The 19,861-nt window shown below is 54.5% G+C and overlaps 10 protein-coding genes across 10 annotated transcripts; 4 read left to right on the top strand and 6 right to left on the bottom strand.

Moving 5' to 3' along the window:
• Positions 1 to 111: 111 nt before the first annotated feature.
• VTN49DRAFT_7929 (uncharacterized protein) lies at positions 112 to 2,628 on the top strand (the record flags this gene model as incomplete). The annotated part of the gene is made up of 1 exon (XM_069416252.1): positions 112 to 2,628. The coding sequence occupies one exon, from the start codon at positions 112 to 114 to the stop codon at positions 2,626 to 2,628; it is 2,517 nt and encodes an 838-aa protein (XP_069272290.1).
• A 411-nt stretch (positions 2,629 to 3,039) lies between these two features.
• VTN49DRAFT_7928 (uncharacterized protein) lies at positions 3,040 to 4,794 on the bottom strand (the record flags this gene model as incomplete). Its single annotated transcript, XM_069416251.1, has 2 exons — positions 3,040 to 4,408; positions 4,460 to 4,794. The coding sequence occupies 2 exons, from the start codon at positions 4,792 to 4,794 to the stop codon at positions 3,040 to 3,042; spliced, it is 1,704 nt and encodes a 567-aa protein (XP_069272289.1).
• Positions 4,795 to 5,368: 574 nt separating this feature from the next.
• Positions 5,369 to 7,391, top strand: VTN49DRAFT_7927 (uncharacterized protein; the record flags this gene model as incomplete). The annotated part of the gene is made up of 3 exons (XM_069416250.1): positions 5,369 to 6,565; positions 6,613 to 6,899; positions 6,956 to 7,391. 3 exons carry the CDS (start codon positions 5,369 to 5,371, stop codon positions 7,389 to 7,391), a joined length of 1,920 nt encoding a protein of 639 aa, XP_069272288.1.
• Positions 7,392 to 7,521: 130 nt separating this feature from the next.
• On the bottom strand, positions 7,522 to 8,967 carry VTN49DRAFT_7926 (uncharacterized protein; the record flags this gene model as incomplete). Its single annotated transcript, XM_069416249.1, has 2 exons — positions 7,522 to 8,722; positions 8,774 to 8,967. 2 exons carry the CDS (start codon positions 8,965 to 8,967, stop codon positions 7,522 to 7,524), a joined length of 1,395 nt encoding a protein of 464 aa, XP_069272287.1.
• Positions 8,968 to 9,338: 371 nt separating this feature from the next.
• On the bottom strand, positions 9,339 to 11,731 carry VTN49DRAFT_7925 (uncharacterized protein; the record flags this gene model as incomplete). Its single annotated transcript, XM_069416248.1, has 2 exons — positions 9,339 to 10,493; positions 10,541 to 11,731. The coding sequence occupies 2 exons, from the start codon at positions 11,729 to 11,731 to the stop codon at positions 9,339 to 9,341; spliced, it is 2,346 nt and encodes a 781-aa protein (XP_069272286.1).
• A 538-nt stretch (positions 11,732 to 12,269) lies between these two features.
• VTN49DRAFT_7924 (uncharacterized protein) lies at positions 12,270 to 13,785 on the top strand (the record flags this gene model as incomplete). Its single annotated transcript, XM_069416247.1, has 2 exons — positions 12,270 to 13,231; positions 13,281 to 13,785. 2 exons carry the CDS (start codon positions 12,270 to 12,272, stop codon positions 13,783 to 13,785), a joined length of 1,467 nt encoding a protein of 488 aa, XP_069272285.1.
• A 3-nt stretch (positions 13,786 to 13,788) lies between these two features.
• On the bottom strand, positions 13,789 to 14,148 carry VTN49DRAFT_7923 (uncharacterized protein; the record flags this gene model as incomplete). Its single annotated transcript, XM_069416246.1, has 3 exons — positions 13,789 to 13,925; positions 13,979 to 14,065; positions 14,127 to 14,148. 3 exons carry the CDS (start codon positions 14,146 to 14,148, stop codon positions 13,789 to 13,791), a joined length of 246 nt encoding a protein of 81 aa, XP_069272284.1.
• A 43-nt stretch (positions 14,149 to 14,191) lies between these two features.
• On the bottom strand, positions 14,192 to 15,117 carry VTN49DRAFT_7922 (uncharacterized protein; the record flags this gene model as incomplete). The annotated part of the gene is made up of 4 exons (XM_069416245.1): positions 14,192 to 14,543; positions 14,610 to 14,713; positions 14,783 to 15,018; positions 15,078 to 15,117. The coding sequence occupies 4 exons, from the start codon at positions 15,115 to 15,117 to the stop codon at positions 14,192 to 14,194; spliced, it is 732 nt and encodes a 243-aa protein (XP_069272283.1).
• A 655-nt stretch (positions 15,118 to 15,772) lies between these two features.
• Positions 15,773 to 17,249, top strand: VTN49DRAFT_7921 (uncharacterized protein; the record flags this gene model as incomplete). The annotated part of the gene is made up of 5 exons (XM_069416244.1): positions 15,773 to 15,870; positions 15,929 to 16,020; positions 16,077 to 16,135; positions 16,189 to 16,330; positions 16,381 to 17,249. 5 exons carry the CDS (start codon positions 15,773 to 15,775, stop codon positions 17,247 to 17,249), a joined length of 1,260 nt encoding a protein of 419 aa, XP_069272282.1.
• A 340-nt stretch (positions 17,250 to 17,589) lies between these two features.
• VTN49DRAFT_7920 (uncharacterized protein) lies at positions 17,590 to 18,979 on the bottom strand (the record flags this gene model as incomplete). The annotated part of the gene is made up of 4 exons (XM_069416243.1): positions 17,590 to 17,910; positions 17,965 to 18,311; positions 18,364 to 18,896; positions 18,957 to 18,979. The coding sequence occupies 4 exons, from the start codon at positions 18,977 to 18,979 to the stop codon at positions 17,590 to 17,592; spliced, it is 1,224 nt and encodes a 407-aa protein (XP_069272281.1).
• Between the last annotated feature and the right edge of the window lie 882 nt (positions 18,980 to 19,861).

Below are 19,861 nucleotides of genomic sequence, written 5' to 3'. Positions count from 1 at the left end.
CCGCGACCTGGAGAACGATCAACATGTAGCCAGGTGAAGGATCATTATGCTCCAAATAGAAGCGTTTCCACCTTTTTTGTCGACCGTGATCAATTAGGCTCCTTATTCTTGATGCGCCCGGCTCTGCTGCGGCTGCTGCAGAGGCCGTCAGCAGTCTCGTTGCTTAGCGAGCTGGTGTCGTCCCCGTCCGGTGTCGAGGGTTTGAGTACAACATGCCGGCATTGCCGAGTGCACCGAAAACGTATTGGGACAATATCTGCAAATTCAATTCTTCGTTCTTCGATACTTGATTCCAGTTGCGACCGCGAAACTGGCCCGCGGCGGGCCCTCCAAGTTCATGAAATCACTCCGCCGGATGATCAAAGGCAGTCTTCCGCAAACGCAGGACAATTTCGCGTGCTCGATGATACCTTGCCGTGGACACTAGATCGAGATAGACTTGAGTTTGAGTCAGATGTGGGCCATTTGAAGGACATTGGCAGTCGGCTGGTTGACGATCCGGCCCGTCGCACGGACTTCAAGTTGTGGGAGGAGCTGCTCCGCTACCGACAACGCCATTATGGCGACAATGGCGTGGTAGATATCTGGGAGGGCCTCACGCAGCGCGGCGAACCAGTAGACCTGCCCGTGGATGGGGCATCTGCTGACCTGTTCTGGCAGAGCTTTGTCCAAGTGGGACTGCAGAGAGAACATTTCTTGACGGACGTGGCCAATTACGCTGAGGACCTCTGGAACCGCACGGGGAAACGATGGCGCAAGTTCTACGAAGCAGTTGTGGGAGGTTTCTTTGACCGGGGCCTGCCGGCCCAGGCTGTTATCTGGCATCGCAGGCTCCAAGAAGTTCATCTTGAGAATCCAAACGATATCGCACGGGTTCTTGATAATGCTCTATCCTGCGAGTCGCAGCAGGCGCCGGGCTTATCGTTACAGACTCGGGATGCAACGGGACGCACCCACCAAGGCTTGCAAGCATTCAAGGATATTTGCCGGTCTACAGAAGGACACCGAATATACAACGTGGTTATTCGCCGACTCATACAAAAGGATCGTCAATTAGACGCAGTTCGGATGCATGAGTTTCTAGTCAACAGGCAGGACCCGCCGACAAGTCTGCGAGACATTCAACCGCTACTGCAGTTCACAAACCGCGGGTACCGTGTGTTTACGCCTAGATTATCGGACGATCTCAAGAGAATTCGGCAAGGACTCTTGGCTTTGCAGGAAGAATTCACTAGGAACGTTTCCGAATCCGCCGCCGAGGAGGTAGTGGCAGAAACTTCACCTCCCAGCGAAAGCAAGTCAGAAGGATGGGTCGAGGAAAAGTCGTTCAAGGACGAATTCGGTGCGCGACTCTTTGCTACACGAGCTTTCACTGTTGATATGATTGTCGGCGGCCTGCAGATGTTTGGCGTGCAAGCCATTGGTCCCCTGTCGCTGCGAGAAATGGCGCTACGCGCCAAGGGACCACGAGATATCATGGAAAAAATCAACGCGCTGCGGCAAGCGGGAATTGCCGTACGCGACACGGCATTCACACGCCTCGTCGAAAAGTTTGCATCCGAGAACCGGGAGGTGCTCCTGCAGGATCTTCTCGAGAGCGACCAACACCCAGACGTCCTTGAAGATGTCCGCCTCCAGGAATCGTTCCTTTGCTCATACTATCTAGCACGCGACTGGCGACAGTACAACCTAACCCTCACCATCCTGAGCAACGTCTGCAAGAATAGCGGGGAGCTGCACAACATCCACTTCCGCAAGCACATCACCGCTGAGGAATGGGCGGCAGCATCAAAGACAGTGGACGACCTGCACCGCATGGGTTACACGCTTTCACCTCAGAGCATCGAGTTCATGCTGGACCGGGTGCTAACGCCACGGGTACATGGACGCGGCCCGCAACAAGTCAGCCGCAGCACGCCCGTTGACGAAGAAGCGTTTTTGATCCGCAACCTGCAGCAAGTCGCGCGGTTCTCAACCACCAAGATCAACCCATCGCTTTGGCTGGAGTTGCTCAAGCGACTTGGCATGGCAGCACATTGTCGTTGGGAGGAACTACGCTCACTCTGCCTATGGCTAGCGACGGAGCACTACGCCGTGCGGGATGACTCACCACTATTGCACAGCGTAGCGCGCACGCGCAACGTCCCCGTCAGCAAACTCGTCGCGGAGAACAAGGCCATGCTGCGCTCCATCTTCACGCCGCAGATGCAAATGGCCATCGTGACGTGGGGTTTCCGCATGCGCTTACGCCAGCCCAACAACGACTCTGAAGACGGAGATGAAGGAGGCCTCATCCCCTGGACCCGCGGCCTCCTCCTCCTGCGCCAGCTCCTTGACGCCGGCGTGGACATTTCGCACGCGCATGTGCGGCGCGCATGTCGGCAGCGACTAGCGGTGTTGTTTGGGCGGCCGCGCTACTCGACTCGCCGCTGGAATCGGCTTCTGCGGCGCGAGAACAGGTACGATGTGCGCCGCGTGGTGCACGATATGATCGCCGCGTGGGATCCGATGCTGTTCAATGGCCGTGAGAAGTATGATCTAGCCGGGTTAGTGAATCCGGCGTCGTCGGGGATGTCGGTCAGGAGGACCGGAGGTGTGAGGAGGTGGGTGATGAATATGCAGGGATAGTCTATACTCATGAAATGGTCTGTTGTATAGATAAATTCCAGTGTATTATGTACAACGATTAGCCTGATACCTAAAGTCAGACTCAACAGAGGAAAAAGGAAAAATTAATGAATGACGCCAAGTAGAAACTTTTTTTGATGAAGAAAAAACCCCGATATATACCAAACCCAACCGATGTAATAATCCCTTCATGGTATCACCCAAACCAATCCAACCAGAGAAAACAACATGAAAGTACAAACACGACAGAATTGAATGAGAGCGCTGCTCCGAAAAATGAATGCAGTAAGACATGTAACGAAAGGAAGGAGGAGTTGAGATGGCCCATCATCAATCAGTCATGACGTCGTGACGGAGAGAGATTCCAAAGGAAAGAATCAAAACCGATAGGGAGCGAAGATGGTCAATCAATCACTGCCCATAAGCCGGCGGGGGCATTTCTTCGTGGCCGTGACTGGCCCAGTAATGGTCCGGGCCGTATGGATTCGTGGAGGACTTGTTCTCTCGTTCCTCTTGCATGCGCCGTGCTATTTCTCCTGCCATTTTCATGACCCATGCGTGGTCCACGGACTCGGGTTTCTGGGGCATTTCCTCATCAAGGAAGGGGCTCTGAAAAGTCGGCAGTTGGCGCGGTGCTGGAGGATTACGCTTCTCCGGAGAGTGAGACACGTGCGTGTTTCCGCGAGGGGTGGCGTCGGGATCGAGAGACTTCCTCTCGGGAACGGCGGCTGCTGCTGATGATGATTCGCCAAACTCATGAGATTCAAAAGAGGGCGGGTGAGCATTCCGTTGGAGCACCCCGCCCATTCTCAAGCGTTCGTCGATGGAAGGCAGATGAGCGTTCCTCAGCGGTGACAATGGCGGGGTCACCGGGTCATTGTTCTTCGCCTCGGAGAACTGCGCTGGCGAGGAGAACACCGTAGGAGCGCTGGTAGCCGTTTCAGAGAAGGTGCTGTCGCCGCTGATGCTCTCCACGTCGTCGGTCGTCTTGGGACGGCGAAGATCCACCACGCGCTTCTTCCTCTTCTTAGCGTGAACCTTGTGATGCCGACCAGCACTGAGATGCAGGCCGTATCCGGAGAAGTTGTGGGCTGATTTGGAAGCTCGAGTGCTCATCGAGACGGTGCTCGCGTTGTCGGCAAGCGAGTTCATGGAACTAACGTGGGACTGAGTCCGCGAAAGCACGGGGCTCCCTGGTGAAACAGTCGTGTCCCCTTGTTCAAAAGAGCCAGTCCATGCGCGATACACAACGTCCTTGATCGAAGGGGTAAACAGCGACAGCGTCCGTTGCGAATCTGTCAGGGCGGCTAGGCGAAGCAAGTTCTTTCGACTGAATAACGAATGAATTTCGACACCCGAATCTAGTGATAGCGACTCGATCTCGGCCGGGTTGAGAGCGTTGCCTTGCGCATCCACCGGATCCTGCGGCGGGCTGGCCAGCGGGTCGTGGCCAGGACCCTCGGCGGCCTTGTCTTCCCGGTTGGAGACCTCGGCTTCCATGCGATCTCGATACTCGGGAACCCATAGTCGCAGTGATAAGCGATGAATGATAGCAGGCAGCTCGTCCATAAACAGCACGCGCAGCTGACCTTCGATTTCTTTTTGCAGGTAATCGCGCACAAAAGGGATCGAGTCAAAAGTCGACGACACTTTTAAGGACTCGAGGGGATCGTTTCGAAACACGACCGTGATTCCCTTTTGTTTCGAAAACACGAGGATGACGAATCCGGATAACCGAAAGTCAGACAAGGTTATCTGTAGTGGGATGGTCAAACCAGCCCTAATCTGGTCAGTCTCGCAGCAATGCGACGATGCCATAGGCTCTACTTACGCAGCTGCCAGAGGTTTTGGCGATGCAAACGCGGGCCGGGTCATAAGGTACGTGTTGAGCGGATTCGCCTGAACACGCGTCTTGAGAGTCAAGAAGGCGTCGCCGGCATATGACATCTTAAAGATGCCGCGAAAGCGATCTTCGGCCAGATCTCCAATCTCCAGGATCTCGAGGTCTGGCGGGATCGATCCGAGATTGAGCTCGGTGACTCGGATGTCATCGACGATGATCGGCGGCTTGGGCGACTTATTCAGTGCGGCCGTCAGTAACTCTTGGGCGCGGGTGTAAAAACCCGCGTCCGCCATCAACGGCGACCAGTTGAAGTTGAACGCCATTGTCGCGCATCGAGGCGCAGGCGAGAGGACGGCTCAGGGCGTCCTCGAGGCCGGCAGAAGGGAGCAAAGGGGGATCTCTCGATAAGGGATGAAATCGCGTGACTTCGTCGCGGGAGCCGTGACGGGCGGGCGGGCGACGGGAGCGGGCGGATTCGAGAGGCGAGTTTAAAGGGGCGATCAGACTGTTAAGAGAGTCATGCCGTGCGATGAAATTGAAACCGAAACCGAATCCGGGGCTTGGAATGAAGGCATCGGGGGTGGTCAGGTTATTTCTCATGCCGCATGAAGGAAATTCCAGACTGAGAAAAAAATTCGGCTGGACCCGGGTTTAGCGCCAAAACACCGGAAGATCCAGGGCTGACAGACGTCACTTCCGCAGCCCCTGATTATGTAATCGCCCTTTCTTATGCAAGCCGAACTCGGAGATGCCCTCCACTTCCCCGAGCAAATGCAGAAGCCGGATTCGGATCTGCCCAGCAACGGCGCTAGTCTTGGAACGGCAATTCACCAACAAACATGAGACCTTCTTCATTTCAAAGCTCCAGACAAAGGTAGTACTATCAGAGCCGGAACAATGCCTCGAAATACAATGTTAGTTGCAGCCAGCGAGCGACAATGTCGAAAAGTGAAAACAACGCAGAAAAGGGTCTACGGAAAGAGCAAAACCAATGCGCCGCGTGCAGTCTTGGATGGTTCCAGTCCGCTCAAGAGCCGGAACAATGTCATGGAGCAGCATACCGCACGACGGCAGCCGCCAAAAAAGGAGCTAATCATGGATAGAGTCGAGATTCAAATACCAAAGATGACATTCGAGGATACGACACCGAGCAGTGACGAGTCAGCCCCAGCAACGCCCGTCAAAACTCTAGCAGAGAAAATCGAGGATTTATCGCTGCAAGAGAAAACGACAAAAACGACAAAAGTCACGCCGCAGAGGACATCAAAGTTTGAGGATGTTTCAGTACAAACGGAAACACTGGCGACAGCACAAGTCACGCCGCAAAAAACAGCCGCACCGCAGCAGGTGAATGAGGTTTCGCCCGTGCCCAGCAAGCCATTCACTCCGCGCCGATTATCCTCTGTGGCACCGGGCACACCAAACACAAAGCGAACACGTCCGAAAAAGTCGCCGGTTCACCCGGCAGATGATTACGTGCAAGATGAGAAAGTCAATGCCTATGTCCGGCCCATCTTGAACGAAGCGGTATCGTCTCTGGCGGCCCAGGGCGTGCAAAAGTTTAGGGCCTGGGCAGCTCGGTCAGAAAGGGCATTTGATACAGTAAAGATCGCAGAAGGCTCCTATGGAGAAGTCTTCAAGCTACGGCTTCGGGACGATGCAGAAAGGCGAACCAAGCTGCGAATATACGGAGAGGGTGTATTCAAGGTTGTCCCACTGCGTGCACAACAGGGAGCCGGATCCAAAAAATTCACTCGCATCGACGAGATCGTGGCCGAGGTCAAGCTCCTTAAACTCATGGACCCGATTCCCGGGTTCGCGCGGTTCCGCGAAGTGCATGTGGTGCAGGGTCGCTTCCCAGAATCCTTCCAGCGGGCCTGGATGGTGTACAAGCAAACCAAGGACGATTGTATGAACCCGAATCCGGCGAACAAGAGGGCGTACGCCGACAACCAGCTCTGGGCCATCCTAGAGATGGACGATGCGGGCATCGAGCTGGAAAAGTTTCGGTGGTCGACCATGTTTCAGGTCTATGACATCTTCTGGGGTGTCGCAATGGCGCTGGCGAGAGCGGAGGAGCTTGCTCTTTTTGAGGTATGCTTCCATTATAATCTCTTCGTAGACAGGCCTAACTGCATTAGCATCGGGACCTCCATCTAGGGAACATTTGCCTGCGATCAACACGTCCTGACGGCGCATTAGATGCCATCGACACGGCACGTTTGGATTCCTCTGGCGGCTTCGGTATCAGCGGTCTCGAAACGACCATCATCGATTACTCGCTTTCGCGGGCTGAACTGCGCTTCAACGACGACGGCGTCGCTGCAGAATCCATAGAGATTGCGTCATCCGATCTTGATAGCAAGCAGCTTTTTGACGCCATTGGGAGGGACGAGGACGAGATCCTACTAAGAGACACATATCGATAGTAAGTCCTCCTCCTTGGATGGCCAGAACGATCCCAAGACTAACGCCTGACTCCAGCATGCGCAATGAGCTCTATACCGGCAACGCCCTCACACCTCCCGCTCAAGGCCAAACAGAACCAGGCATCTGGCGCGAATACGCGCCCAAGACGAACCTCATTTGGCTTCTCTTCATCCTCAAGAATCTACTCAAAAGCATCCGTCGACCAGCAGAGACATCGACGACGAGGACCCCGTTGCAGCCTCGTTCCAGCAATAAGATCAATGCCCAGCTGAGTCCAATCAAGGCTGCTTGTCAGTCCGACGGAAAGGCACAGCAACCATCGGCCCAGCAGATCAGGAAGATGGAGAACACGCTCGAGGCTAGGCTACGGCAGGTCCTGGAGCTACTGGACCTCGAGCACGGCCGCGACGATATGTGCTGCGCGGCAGATCTAGTGGCGTTTGCGATTGATCAGGGGTGGTTATCAGAGTGTGATTTCTTTCAGTCGTGAGGATTTCTCGGGGTTTAACTAGGATGCTCTCTAGAGGATATATCGGCGCAGCTACAGGCATGGATAGGGATTGAAATATACATAAGCTTCAATTCACACAAACAAGTCTATCAAGCAAATTGAGAGGACTCTAGCTCCCTACAAATAAAAAGCTCAACAAACTCCCTGTCGCCAAGCCCGCGACAAGCATCATCGACATAAACGCTCCGGCGGCACCTTTCTCTTCCACGGTAACATACTGCCCAGCACCCATCATGCACACGCTCCCCAAAAACCCATTCGTCAAACCAAACCCTAATTGCACAACGATGAGATAAAACGCATCACTCGCTCCACCGCGGCCATTAACATTGCACATCATATACAACGGCACGAAGAGCAGCCGAGCCAGCGAAAACGCAAACAGCCCACGCGGGAACCGTGCCAGGGACGCCAGCTTGGGGATTAGTACGGAGAGCCTACCGAGTAAGTCGCCGGCGTTCCAGAAGAGGAACGCTAGAGGGATAAACGCGGCGGTGTCGAAGAGTGGGGAGCGATGTGCGGGATCCTGCGTGGATTCGATCATCGCGGTGAAGACGGGGAAGATCATGGTGATCATGAAGCAAAAATAGACGGCAAGGGCGAGCCACTGCAGTTTCTGGAAGAGGTAGAAGAGACCAAAGGATTTGTGACTGGTGGTTGGCGGGAGGGAATCCTCCCCTTCCTCAGCTTCCTCGGATGCCGATTTTTTGTTTTGCAGGATTGCTGTCCATGATCCCGTTGCTCGTTTAGCGAGATAGAGGAATCCAAAAAGCGCGATACCCGAGACCACTACAGCAGCAAGGAAGTAGTAGAACGCTGCTTTTGACGCAGTCTTCTTTTCCTCCCCTCCCTTCCCTCCCGACACAGCCAACACGGAAATAATCTGCACAATGCAAGGCAACACACCTGCCACCGCCTGCCCTGTCATAATCGCCTGCGTGTACTCCGGGCGGCCAAACCCAGATACATACGCAAATACACCATTCTGGTTCAAACCCGTCGCGAAGCTCGCCCCAAACACCATCGTCATGACGAAGATAAAGTACAGCCCTACGGGGAGCTCGCTGCCGCGGAACCCAGGATCCACCGTGGAAAGCGTCAACAGGGCAAACACGACCATCAGCAGAGCGAGCGACCCGACGATGCGCAGCGGGTACGAGGCGTCGCGCTGCCGGCGTGTGAATACCAGCACGCAGGCGAGGTTCGTCACTGTGGACACGGACAAGATGACCGGTTGGAAGTGCTTTAGGGCCCAGGGACTGCTGTGGAAGCGGACGCGGAAGTAGGGAGCTGCGGCGATGAACATGTTCCTATCTCACCGTGAGTGGAAGGGCAATGGTCAACGAAGAGGATGGATTTACCATGCCCAGAGCATTGCCAGCCCCAGGACGAGGAACACGGTGTATTCGAGCCAGGAAAACGGCCGCCGCCGGCTGGCTGGCCGTGTTCGAGGAGTTTCGCCATCGAGGATCTGAGTGCGCTCGTCAGTCGCCGTATCGTGGTCTAGAGGCTCGTAGGCGGCCTGAGCCGCGAAGAAGTTTCGTAGACGGTCCATGGATGGAAAAATGCCTTTCGGCATAGGAAAATCTATCTCAAAAAGCGCTCCTCAGCATGATGACGCAAGTTGCGTGGTAAACAGGGAGATGGTACCAAGTGTTGGTGCTATCGGGCCCTATCAGTAAAACTATGGCTGGCGGTGAGCTTTATCAAGAAACCATCGATGAGATCACAGGATCACTCTCTATTGCCTTCTATTCGCACAGTCTATTACTCACTATTTTTGTATTGTACAACTAAACTTGGTCAAAGGAATGCGAACAAATACATGACCGGGTATAACGAAAAAGAGAAGAGAGTCTATGAAATCTATAACCAGATTCAGCCACCACCCCAGATGCAACTATATATAATATCGTGACATATCGCTCATTGCCGGCGCTCCTTGGCGGCATCCTCATGCTCCAGCTCGCCCTCATGTTCGCTGTCATGCTCATTCTCATGCTCATGCTCGTGCTGGTCTTCGTATTCCCGGAGCTGCTCCTCGTAGCTGATGCGGTGGTGGTCATTGGGCGCCGAGGGAATATCGCCGCCGCTCATCTGCCACTCCATCAGCTTTGTGAAAGCGCCGTCCGGACGCGAGCTCAGCTCCTGGTACGTGCCCTGCTCGGCGACGCGGCCGTCTGGGCCCAGCACGATCACCGTGTCAGAGCGCTTGATGGTCGACAGCCGGTGTGCGATGCTGATGGTCGTGTTGTTGCCGCGGAACAGCTGGGCGAGCGCGCTGTTGACGAGCGTCTCTGACTCCGCGTCTAGGGCCGACGTGGCCTCGTCAAGGATGAGGATGTCCGGGTCCTTGATCAGCGCCCTGGCAATGGCAATTCGTTGTTTCTGACCGCCCGACAGTTGCGCCCCACGCGGACCAACATGCGTGTCCAGGCCGTCGGGGAAGTCGCTGATGAACTGGCAGTTTGCCTTGCGGGCAGCAGCGACAATCTCTGCTCGAGTAGCTTCGGGCTTGCCGTAGGCAATGTTCTCGGCGATCGTACCCGAGAATAGTACCGGCTCCTGCGACACGATGCCGATCCTACGACGCAGCGACTTGGCGTTCATTTCGGCAACGTCCTTGCCGTTGATCAGGACTCGACCCTGAGTCGGGCTGTAAAATCGGAGCAGCAGAGACGCAATGGTGGACTTGCCACCGCCAGAGGGTCCGACAATAGCCACGTTCGCTCCCTGGGGGATTTCAAAGTTGAGGTCCTTGAAGATGGTCACCGCTGGGCGAGTAGGGTAGCTAAAGGACACATTCTCGAACCGGATCGGGCCGCGAGCAGAAACCACTTTGTCTCCCTTCGTTGGCGAGATCTTGGGGTCTCGATCCTGCAGTTCGAACAGTCGGCTAGCTGCACCGACGCCCTTCATCAGCTCTGAGTAGAAGCTGGACAAGCCAAAAAGACTTGAGCCCGCGTAGGCAGTGTACATCAAAAAGGACGTCAACTCTCCAATCGTGATGCCGCCGGACTGCACGAGACCGCCACCGACATAGAGAAGAGCCAGGATGGTCATGTTACCCATCAAGCCAGTCTATCTCGTCAGAAAAATCGGTCACAGTATTGAGGATGTGAACTTACGGAGCTAAAGAACGACGCGCTGATGAGAGCTTCCCTCTTACCCAGGCTGAAGATCTTCTTCACCTGAGTGTTGTAGCGATGCACTTCCTGAATCTCCCCGGCAAACGCCTGACTTGTCTTGACATTGCCTAGACGCTCCTCGGCGATCTTGGTCAGAGTACCAAGGTTCTTCTGGATTTGCCGACTCAGGTTGCGGATGGCGCGGCCGTAGAAGAACGCCGCCAGACCGACTGGAGGAAGCAGGATCGCCAAGACACTCGACAGCTTCAAGCTCACGTAGGCCATGGCGCAAAATCCGGCAGCGCCGCTGACGAATGCACGCAGGCCGTCTGACAGGTTCTGCGTGATGCTCTTTGCCACGATGAGCGTGTCAGAACTCAGCCGTGAGATGAGATCGCCGACGCGATTGGCATCGAAGAACTCGGCGTCCTGGATGAAAGTTCTCCGGAAGAGCTTCGACCGCTGTCTGGCCACGACCCGCTCACCGACAAGACGAAGGATGATGATTCGGGAGTAGTTGGCTGCTGCACCGACGATCAAGACCCCAGCGAGAGCGGCATAGAACATGGGGACGCTCAGACCAAACACTTCCTCGGTCGAGTCTCCTTTAGTCGCGATATCCAAGATCTTCCCGATCGACATTGGAATCGACATGGTAATCCCGGACGAGATCAGGAGGCAGACGAACGCAATGCTCAGCCATTTGGCCTCGGGCCTAGCGATCTGCAGCAACCGCCAGATTTCTTTCCAGCCGGGCTTCTTCTTGGAGTCGCGGCCCAGTTTGGCACTTAAATTGATCTGAGCCGCCTGTGCCGCTCTCTCCGTCAGCTGGAAACCCTCCTCCGGTTCGTTGTTTTCGGTCTCATTTTTGTTAGGTTCCTCAGTCCGTGCATTGGCCGTTGGCACGGCGGGCTGTTTGCCGGTCTGTGCATCCCGGCCTGTAGACAGCCATCGGATCTGCGACAGGACGGACGGAGCTTGATTATTTCGGTATAGGCCAAGGGCACTGGATGTCGACTTCGAGGGAAACGCCGTCACCAGTGACGTAAAGTCATTGGAACCCCGATTCGGCACCGTTCGGAAACTCCGAGACCACGAATTCTCTGCTATCGGCCGCAATCCCAGCCGCGGCCCTGGACGAGCAATCCCACCGCCGGCATTGAGGGCAATGAGCAGCCGGGAGCCACGCATGGCCGGCGACTGCATGTATTAAAAGAAGTACTATATTTGGGGACACTGGCAGCGGGAATTCAAGCGCCGGGCCAGTCACGCTCACGGAGCGGATCGAGTCGCGGCAGCCATGTCCTCGACAAGCAAGACGGTTCGAATTCGATTTTGCGACCGTTGAGGTAATAAGTATTTGCACGGCAGGACAGCAGGGAAATTTTGAGCCGGAATCGCGCCGTGCATGGCCGATTTGCGGCGAGTGAATGACGCTCGAGTGGAGCATTCTGCTATTCTACACCGCTTACTGCTTCCGGAAGGCATGCAGACAGTGCAGAGTGAAGCCGGTGGAAGCTCATCGAGGATCGCGAGGATTCTCCAGTTGGGCCTCGTAGACGGACGCCAGGATAGTTCATAGTATGCGCCATCTGAAGCCACTAAAATATTAAGCACCGATACCCTGTCTCTATTCCCACACGCCTCACGACCGCTTCGAACCCTCGCCCCGCCCACTCCGATAAGACTCGCCCCTCCATCCCTGTACTCTACAAGTGACCGCGGAACAATGGTCATAAACTACAGCAAGTGGGATGCCCTCGAGCTGTCCGATGACTCGGACATCGAGGTGCACCCTAACGTCGACAAACGTTCCTTTATCCGCGCAAAACAGAACCAAATCCATCAACAACGTGCGCAGCGGCGCCAGGAGATTCAAACGCTCAAGTATGAACGCATAATTAATGACGGCTTGCTCGAGCGGATCGACAAACTGCTCAACGCCCTCAATGAAAACGAGGGCTCAGGCCGGAGCGTCGAAGAGGTGGTGTTTCAGGTGGTGATGGAGATTGCCAGCGACCCGTCGACGGACCAGCCGCCAGAGGCCCCTGCGGGCGTGCACAGCAATGTGAAGGAGCAGCCCAAGTACTCGCAGATGATGAGCTCGCTGGTCGACCAGGTGAAGAAGGAGGTGGAGGAAAAGAAGGCGGAGGACAAGTACCGTGCATACATTGAGGGCGTGCAGGGCCACAAGAACAAGGTGAACGGATTGCAGGAGGAACTGCTGAAGAAGCTGGCGGAGCTGGAGCGCGAGGAGAAGAGTAAGATCACCAGTGACGACATCCACACCGGGTTCGACAGCTCGTTTGTCAACAAGTCTAAGCCGTCGGACAAGGGCAAGGGCAAGCAGAAAACGGAGTCGGTCGAGTTGCTGAACCCGGAGGCTGTGAAGAGAGCCCAAGAAGGCTCACAGGGCCAAGATGACGATGATGACGACGCGGATGTCAAGGCTAGCGACGTGGCAAAGGAGTTTGCAAAGATTAAGATCGGCGACTACCGCGCATGTCTACAATTTATCTCGGAGCACCCGGAGTTGATGTCAGAGAGGGAGACGGACGGGCTTCTTGTCGAGGCGTTCAACGCCCAAATGGAGGGCAAGGACGATTATGCACGCCAATGCGTGCACCAGGGTCTGCTGATCCAATACTGCCGGTCTCTGGGACGGGACGGAATCAACCTCTTCTTCAAACGGTAAGCATATCCTGGCACTGGTATCAAAACATTAGCTAACGACAAGCAGCATTACTACCAAGGACCACCAAGCAGCAACGCTTTTCCGCAACGACGTCAACGAGACCTACAACAAGATCAAGACGCGCGCTGCAGAACTCGCCAAGAACCGCGGCTCGGAGAACGAGGCGGGCGTCGAGCAGATCCAGCTGCATGCCGTCGACCCCAACACCAAGATCAACATCCGCATCCCGCCAAAGGACAGCACGATCGAGGAGGAAATCGAAGCACGCAAGATCTTCGACTCCTTCCCACCGGACCTGCAGCGTGCGCTGGAGTCCGAGTCGCTGGATGAGGTGAATAAAGTCCTGGGCAAGATGAGTGTGCCGGAGGCGGAGGACGTGGTTGAGAAGCTGAGCCAGGGTGGCATGCTCAGTCTCGAGGAGGGTATCGTTGATGCTACGACGGAGGAAGGGAAGAAGAAATTGGAGGAGCTTGAGGCGGAGGGGAGGAAGGAGAAGCAGGAGGTTGCGCAGGAGGTCACTACGGAGGACGTGGGTGAGCCGGCTGATTAATGACTATGATTCTTTTCGTAAGCATTTCATCGAGACAGTCAGTCTCGAGAAAAAGCATGTATGGCGTGGTTGGCTTTTTCTACTTGGAGCATAATGTTCAATTTCTCTAGTCTCGAGTTTGTACAATCCCGTCGTATTGCCTACCAGCGATTAACCTCATGAAACTAAAGAAGGTTTGACCTATATAAATAACCAGCACATACAAACACAAGGAAGAACGACGGCCCTAGAAAGTAGATACTAAGTAAAAGCTGGAAACTCCCCTTATCCACGGACAAAGCTATAATCAATGCAGTCGTGAATCCGGACCCCTAAACTCATCGAGGACAGCCGATATCAACCATCAAGGCCCAATTCAGCCATCCTCGTAAATGTATTGAGTCATGGACCGAACGGGCTGATAGAATTAAATGCCACTCGCTCCTGGAGCATTCTCATCCTTGCGCAGATCCAGCAACAGCTGACGGAACCGCTCCTTGCCAGAACCACTTGCGCCGCCCTTGATCCCTTTGCCAGAGACATCGACGAGCTTAGCGATGCGCTCCCAGCTAGTGCCGCCGACGGCGGTGTCCTCGCGCTTTGCAAGGAACTCCTCTGCTTCGGCACGAGTCTGGGCACGCAGCTTGTCAGCGCGGTTGCCGTAGGACTCGTAAAAGTCGTCAATGTCTTGTTGAGCCTTCTTAATCGTCGCAGCTTTCTTCTCTGCCGAGGCTTCCGCGCGGCGAGCAAGGTCGGCGTCTCTTCGCGCTCTCCATTCTCTGTTGATAACGATTGTGTCAGCAGGGATGAACCGGATTGTCATTCCAAAATGCAAATAAACATACCGAATCACCTCGGGTTCCTCCTCTGGTTCCTGGTAGCCCGTGTAGCCGGACGTGGAAGGAAACGGCGATGCGGCGCCAGTCACAGTGCCACCAGGGCCAACTCGCTGTTCGTTTCAACACATAATTATTTAGCAATCATTTCTCACCGCAGGATAGAATCAAAACGCATGTACCTCGTTCTCAGCATCAATCGCGGGAAACGACTTCTCAAAGCCAGAGACCTCGTCGGCCGCCTCGCGTTGCTCCAGGCCACTATCCTTGGCTCCGAGCAGGTCATCTCCGGCGTCTTCCGCCGTCACGGCACGGTCGTTAGGTGTGATGAATTGATCGGCATCGTCCCCGAGAGCGGCACGCTCACGGGCAAGGAAATCTTCACCGTCGGGGGCGGCCTCGACCACCTCCGTTTGGCCTGCGGGATTGATTAGCACGTTGCCTGTTGTCTCCTTGTTGCTGAATGTGTGGACTGACCACCCGAGAACTCCTCCAGGGAGGGAAAACGGTCAGCCATCGTGACTGATGAGGAATTCAGGGGAGATCTAGAGTTGGATGTTGAAGTTCAAGTTATGAACTGCAAACAGCTGGCATCACTGTTCCGTGTTCAAGTGATGATACCTGGGCCAGGAGGGCAGTCTGGACTGTGTAATGAAATTTCAATTATATTACGAAAACTTGAATTTGTGATAAAATTACAATCAAAATTACTAGCGCTCGCGCAATTGCTCACCCAAACTGCGAGAAGCTTAAGCTGCCACCTTTCTGAGAAAGCGAGTTTGGAATACTCCGTACTCGTACGGAGAATCTCTGTAGGCTTGCAGCATTTATTCGTAGAGTCGTAGTAGCCTTTGTAAGTACAAAAATAGAAGCTTAATTTATTGGATATGATTGAGCTACAGTACGGCGACCTCCACACATTGCTGAAATTAACGGTAATTTGAAATACAGTGTCACCCGTTCATACCTGGGCGGTGAGTGTGTTAACTCCGTTTCAACTCTCAGGTCTCTCAGACTGCTTTATTTTGCAGCCAGATTACTCCGTACTCCGTAGCCATTTCAATCCACATTGTTGAATCGAGCAATCATACTGAACGTGACGAGGGCTCCCAGAATCGCGCAAATTCATCACTCGTAGAGCCAGCGCAATTGCTGGTTGATCCTCATCAACTATGGCGTATACGGCTGATGCGGTACGCGCGAAGCTGTCCGCGCTCAACGAAACCCAAGAGGGCATTGTGACCGTGGCGCAATGGGTCATGTTCCACCGGTGAGTCTGGAACTGGCAGGACTGAAAGCGTGTTCTAATGTTTGCCCTCTCATTGTAGGCGCCATGCGGAACGGACAGTGCAGTTGTGGTTTGAGAAGCTGCGCGAATCGCCCTCGAACAAGAGGCTCAACCTGATCTACCTCGCAAATGGTATGATGCGGACCGGATGAGTATAAGGTTGGATGAATAGCTGACGTGACATCCAGAGGTCGCGCAGCAATCCAAAGCGCGACGAAAAGATGATTTCCTAAACGCGTTCTCTCCGGTATGGATCCGATCCCAGAGCGAGCTTAGGTCGCTGGTTGCTAAGAGAAGCAGATAATTGCAGAAGCAATGGCCATCGCATACAAAGGAGCATCGAATGAAATCCAACAAAAGCTACGACGGGTCGTAGAAGTATGGCGACAGCGAATGATTTTCGAACAACCGATTCAGAGAGTTATTGAAGCTCGGATCGAGGGTATGTGAGCTTTGCCTGGATATACCGAGGTGCTGGCTAATGCGCTATAGAGCTGGACAAAAACAGATCTTCAGGGAAAAAGCCGCTGTTAGGAGGTTCGCTGTTCTCCGGCTCATCCGGGACGGTACCGACAGAGCTACAGCCGCTCGTGCCTCTCCAAACGGCTCTCACCAAGGCCTCGGTGTCGTCGACCACGGCCGTGACGACGGCGAATGCAGAGTACGATCGAATGAACGATCCAAACACGCCCGCTCCTACACCTCCAGTGCATGCTGCGCGTCTGACCCAGCTGCTCAAGTCGCTGGCCAATGCGGAGAATTCAGTGTCCGAAGTCATCAAATCGCGGCAGGCCCTCGTTGATGCTTTGGAGAAAATGCTCAATGACAATCGCGCCGCGCTGGACAAGGAACGTTCGCTTGTCGCGCAGCTCGCCGAACGAAAGGTGGAAACCGAGACCAAGAAGCGTGACGTCGAGTTTGCCATCATGCAAGGTTTGGCCGCGGAAGACTCGCAGTACAACGCACAAGCCGAGGGCGCTGAGGCAAGCCGGCCGCAGGTCGAAGCCTTGACACCGCCGCCTGTAGAGTCACTCACGCCGGTGGGGTCTCCCAAGGCTGAGCCAGCGAGCATGCCCGCGTCAGCTCCGCCGGAGACCGCTCCCGCTCCAGCTCCGCAATCCCAGCCGCAGCCGTTCTCACTTGAACCGGACTCGCCGGTTCTCGAGGGCGGCGGGTTACCGGGTCTCTCGACGACGCTGGCGTCACCTCCACCAGCCGCTGATAACGCACCATCGAACGGCGTCGCTGGCGGGTCCGCAAAGAGACGCAAAGTCGCGCATGGCGACGAGGAGTATGCGCAGTACGCCACCGGTGAGCTGGACGCGGATGTGGCCGAGCTGCTGAAGCAGGAGGGGGAGTGACCCATCGTATCCCATCGCCCATGTTTTGAGTTCCTCTTATAATATTCTGGAACAGTCTGATTCGGATATGTAATGCACGGGAATCCTTGTACGAGTACGGAGTGTTTTTATCTGCGTATCAGATCATGATTTTCTTTCTTCATGTATCAGCATGCACCGATGATGTCGACGTCGACTACAATCGTATCTGGTCAGGATTCTTAAGGTCATGGAAGGAATGGACAATTTCACCCACTTTCCAAGGGACAAAAAATGCGTCATCAATTGAAAGTATGTACACGAAAAGAAACAACCAAGCCAAGGGGATTAGGGGAAACAAAAACAAAAAGGAAAAGAGGGACTATCGCAGCCGTATCCTGTGATCATCCCATAACTCGATCCCTTCCAAGGACCGGAGTACCGTTGATCTCCCCGTTGATGATGATAGTGTGGATGAGAGCCCTCTCCGCCGTCGACGAAATTGTCGATTCGAAGCAGGAGGGGCCGCGTCGACTTCCGGTGGCTTTGGCCCTGGCTCAGGAGCCGGGGCCGGGGCTGGAGCTGGTTGTGAAGAGGAATGTCGTTTCGGTTTCAAGATGAGGAGGACGATTAACCCGAAGATGATGAGAAGAAGAAGGATAATGATTTTACGTTTTGTTGTTCTTCGTTGGTAGTTTGTCGCCTAGCAAATTGTCAGCAGGCTGGAAATCCGGGAAGGAAGGACGGATTTACGCACCACCTTGAGCTCAGCATCAGCAGCCTTGACGTCCGTGGCCATGCGCTCGACATTGTAGTCGATTCGATCAAGCATTGTGCCCTGGTCGATGATCATGGTCTGCAGTTCGCGGAAGATATCGGAGAGCTCGATGATGCCCTTTGCAATGTCATTGATTTCGCGTTCGCGTTGCAGGATTGCGGCGTCGTTCGTAGTGAGGAGTTTCTGGTTGGTTTGTTGGATGGTAGATTGGGAAAAGGACTTGTCGGCGTCGGACTCCATTAGAGAAGGATCCGTGTAGGGGTTCTGGGTGACGGGAGTTGCGGACCGCTCAAAAGGCGAAGAGAGGCCCTCGAGCTCTCGGAGTTCTAGTAACGCATTAGACGAATTCTTGCCGCAAGGAAGGTAGAAACAGCGTACTTTTAAGATACGTGCTCTGCTTTTTCCGAAACCGTGCACTAGCCTCCTGCACCCTCGCCGCAAGCGAGATCTGGATATTTCGCGCCATGGTCTCGTCGCTTTTGCTCACATTGCCTAACTGCTTGGCCTCCCGGACCATGCTGTCAATCTTGCGGATTGCGTCCTGGCACGAATGGAACCCGCGCGTAATATCCGTCGTCAACTGCTCAATCATCCGCTCATCTTCGCGGCGGGCTGCCTCGTCGCCGAACCCCGGCAAAACATGCTTCTGATGCAGCTTTTCGAGCCGGCTAGCTTTTTGTGCAATCTCGGCCAGCGTCTCAGTGACTTCCTCCTGCACGTCTACCCAGCGCGGCGGCAGCAAGTCCATCTCAATGACGGCGTCGCCGTCATCTTCGAAACCGCCGCCATCCGCGCCGGCGATCAGCCCCCGGCGCTCCTCCGAGAGTGCCGAACCATGGGGGCCACCTGATCCAAAATATCGCGGCTTCTTCGTCGGATGGTGGGCGAACGATTGCCGGTAGGAAATATACCTAGTATCATGTCCTTAGCTCCGACCTTCTGTGTCGTGGTAGAAGTCGAGAAATGCGTACAAATTCGTTCGATCGCGCCACATGGAGGCAGAGCTACTAGTATGGACTTGCTGTCTGCCAGGCGGAGCGTAATCACCGCATCATCCGGCTGTGAAACTTTGTCTGCCTGGTAATTCGAGCGACTCCGACTTTCCGAAAGACCGCCGAGGGAAGGGCACCGGGAGGCTCATGAAAGCTGCGGATACACAGCACCGAGGTTTGTTGATGCCTCCTTGGAGCCTTGCTGGCATGCTTGTGACGGGACTGCTTATTCCGTTTTTGGTTTAGCGTCATTGTTACCGGCGTTGAGGTCGAGGCTCCATCGACATGAATCGATTCTTCTTCAGGTCGTTACTCGGCTTGATCGTCAGGAGTTGAGAGGAGAGTGGACACTGGTCAGCATCTGAGCCTCCGAATGTCGGATCCGCAGTTGCAGTATCATGATACAGTTTGAACGATGCTATATATGGCTCGAGATACAACACGTGTAGGGCGCCCAGCTCAACGTACTTCAGCTCCTCAAGAAAGTTATTACAATGATGGCCACAATATTAACCAGAATCGAGAGGGAATTGATTATTGGGGTCTGAAGAGTGGCATTCGGAGTCTGGATTGTCTACGGGTAGATTGCCTGGCACATACAGGGCGTCAACTAGTGCTGTAGATAGAAGTACAAGTGTTCTCTAAAGCCAGCGATCCGGGCCCATCGCGAAACATTGTTAGCAACGAGGCAGAAACACCGGGCTAATTTCCAGCCTCGCCCAGTCTAGATCTCGAATCTTTCTGCCTCATTTTCACCGAAAAACATTTCCATAAGGATATCCGAGACGGTTGCTGGCATCAATAGGGCCAAACTCTAATTGTGCCTGGAATCTGAGGCATCAATCCCCTCCTCCAATCACTCTCCACGCCGCGTCTCTCCACCG

This window comes from Thermomyces lanuginosus (genome assembly GCF_041956635.1).
Source record: "Thermomyces lanuginosus strain ATCC 200065 unplaced genomic scaffold VTN49scaffold_7, whole genome shotgun sequence".
Taxonomy (NCBI): domain Eukaryota; kingdom Fungi; phylum Ascomycota; class Eurotiomycetes; order Eurotiales; family Trichocomaceae; genus Thermomyces; species Thermomyces lanuginosus.
The sequence above is the reverse complement of the archived record's forward strand: the minus strand, read 5'-3'. Positions and strand labels throughout refer to the sequence as shown.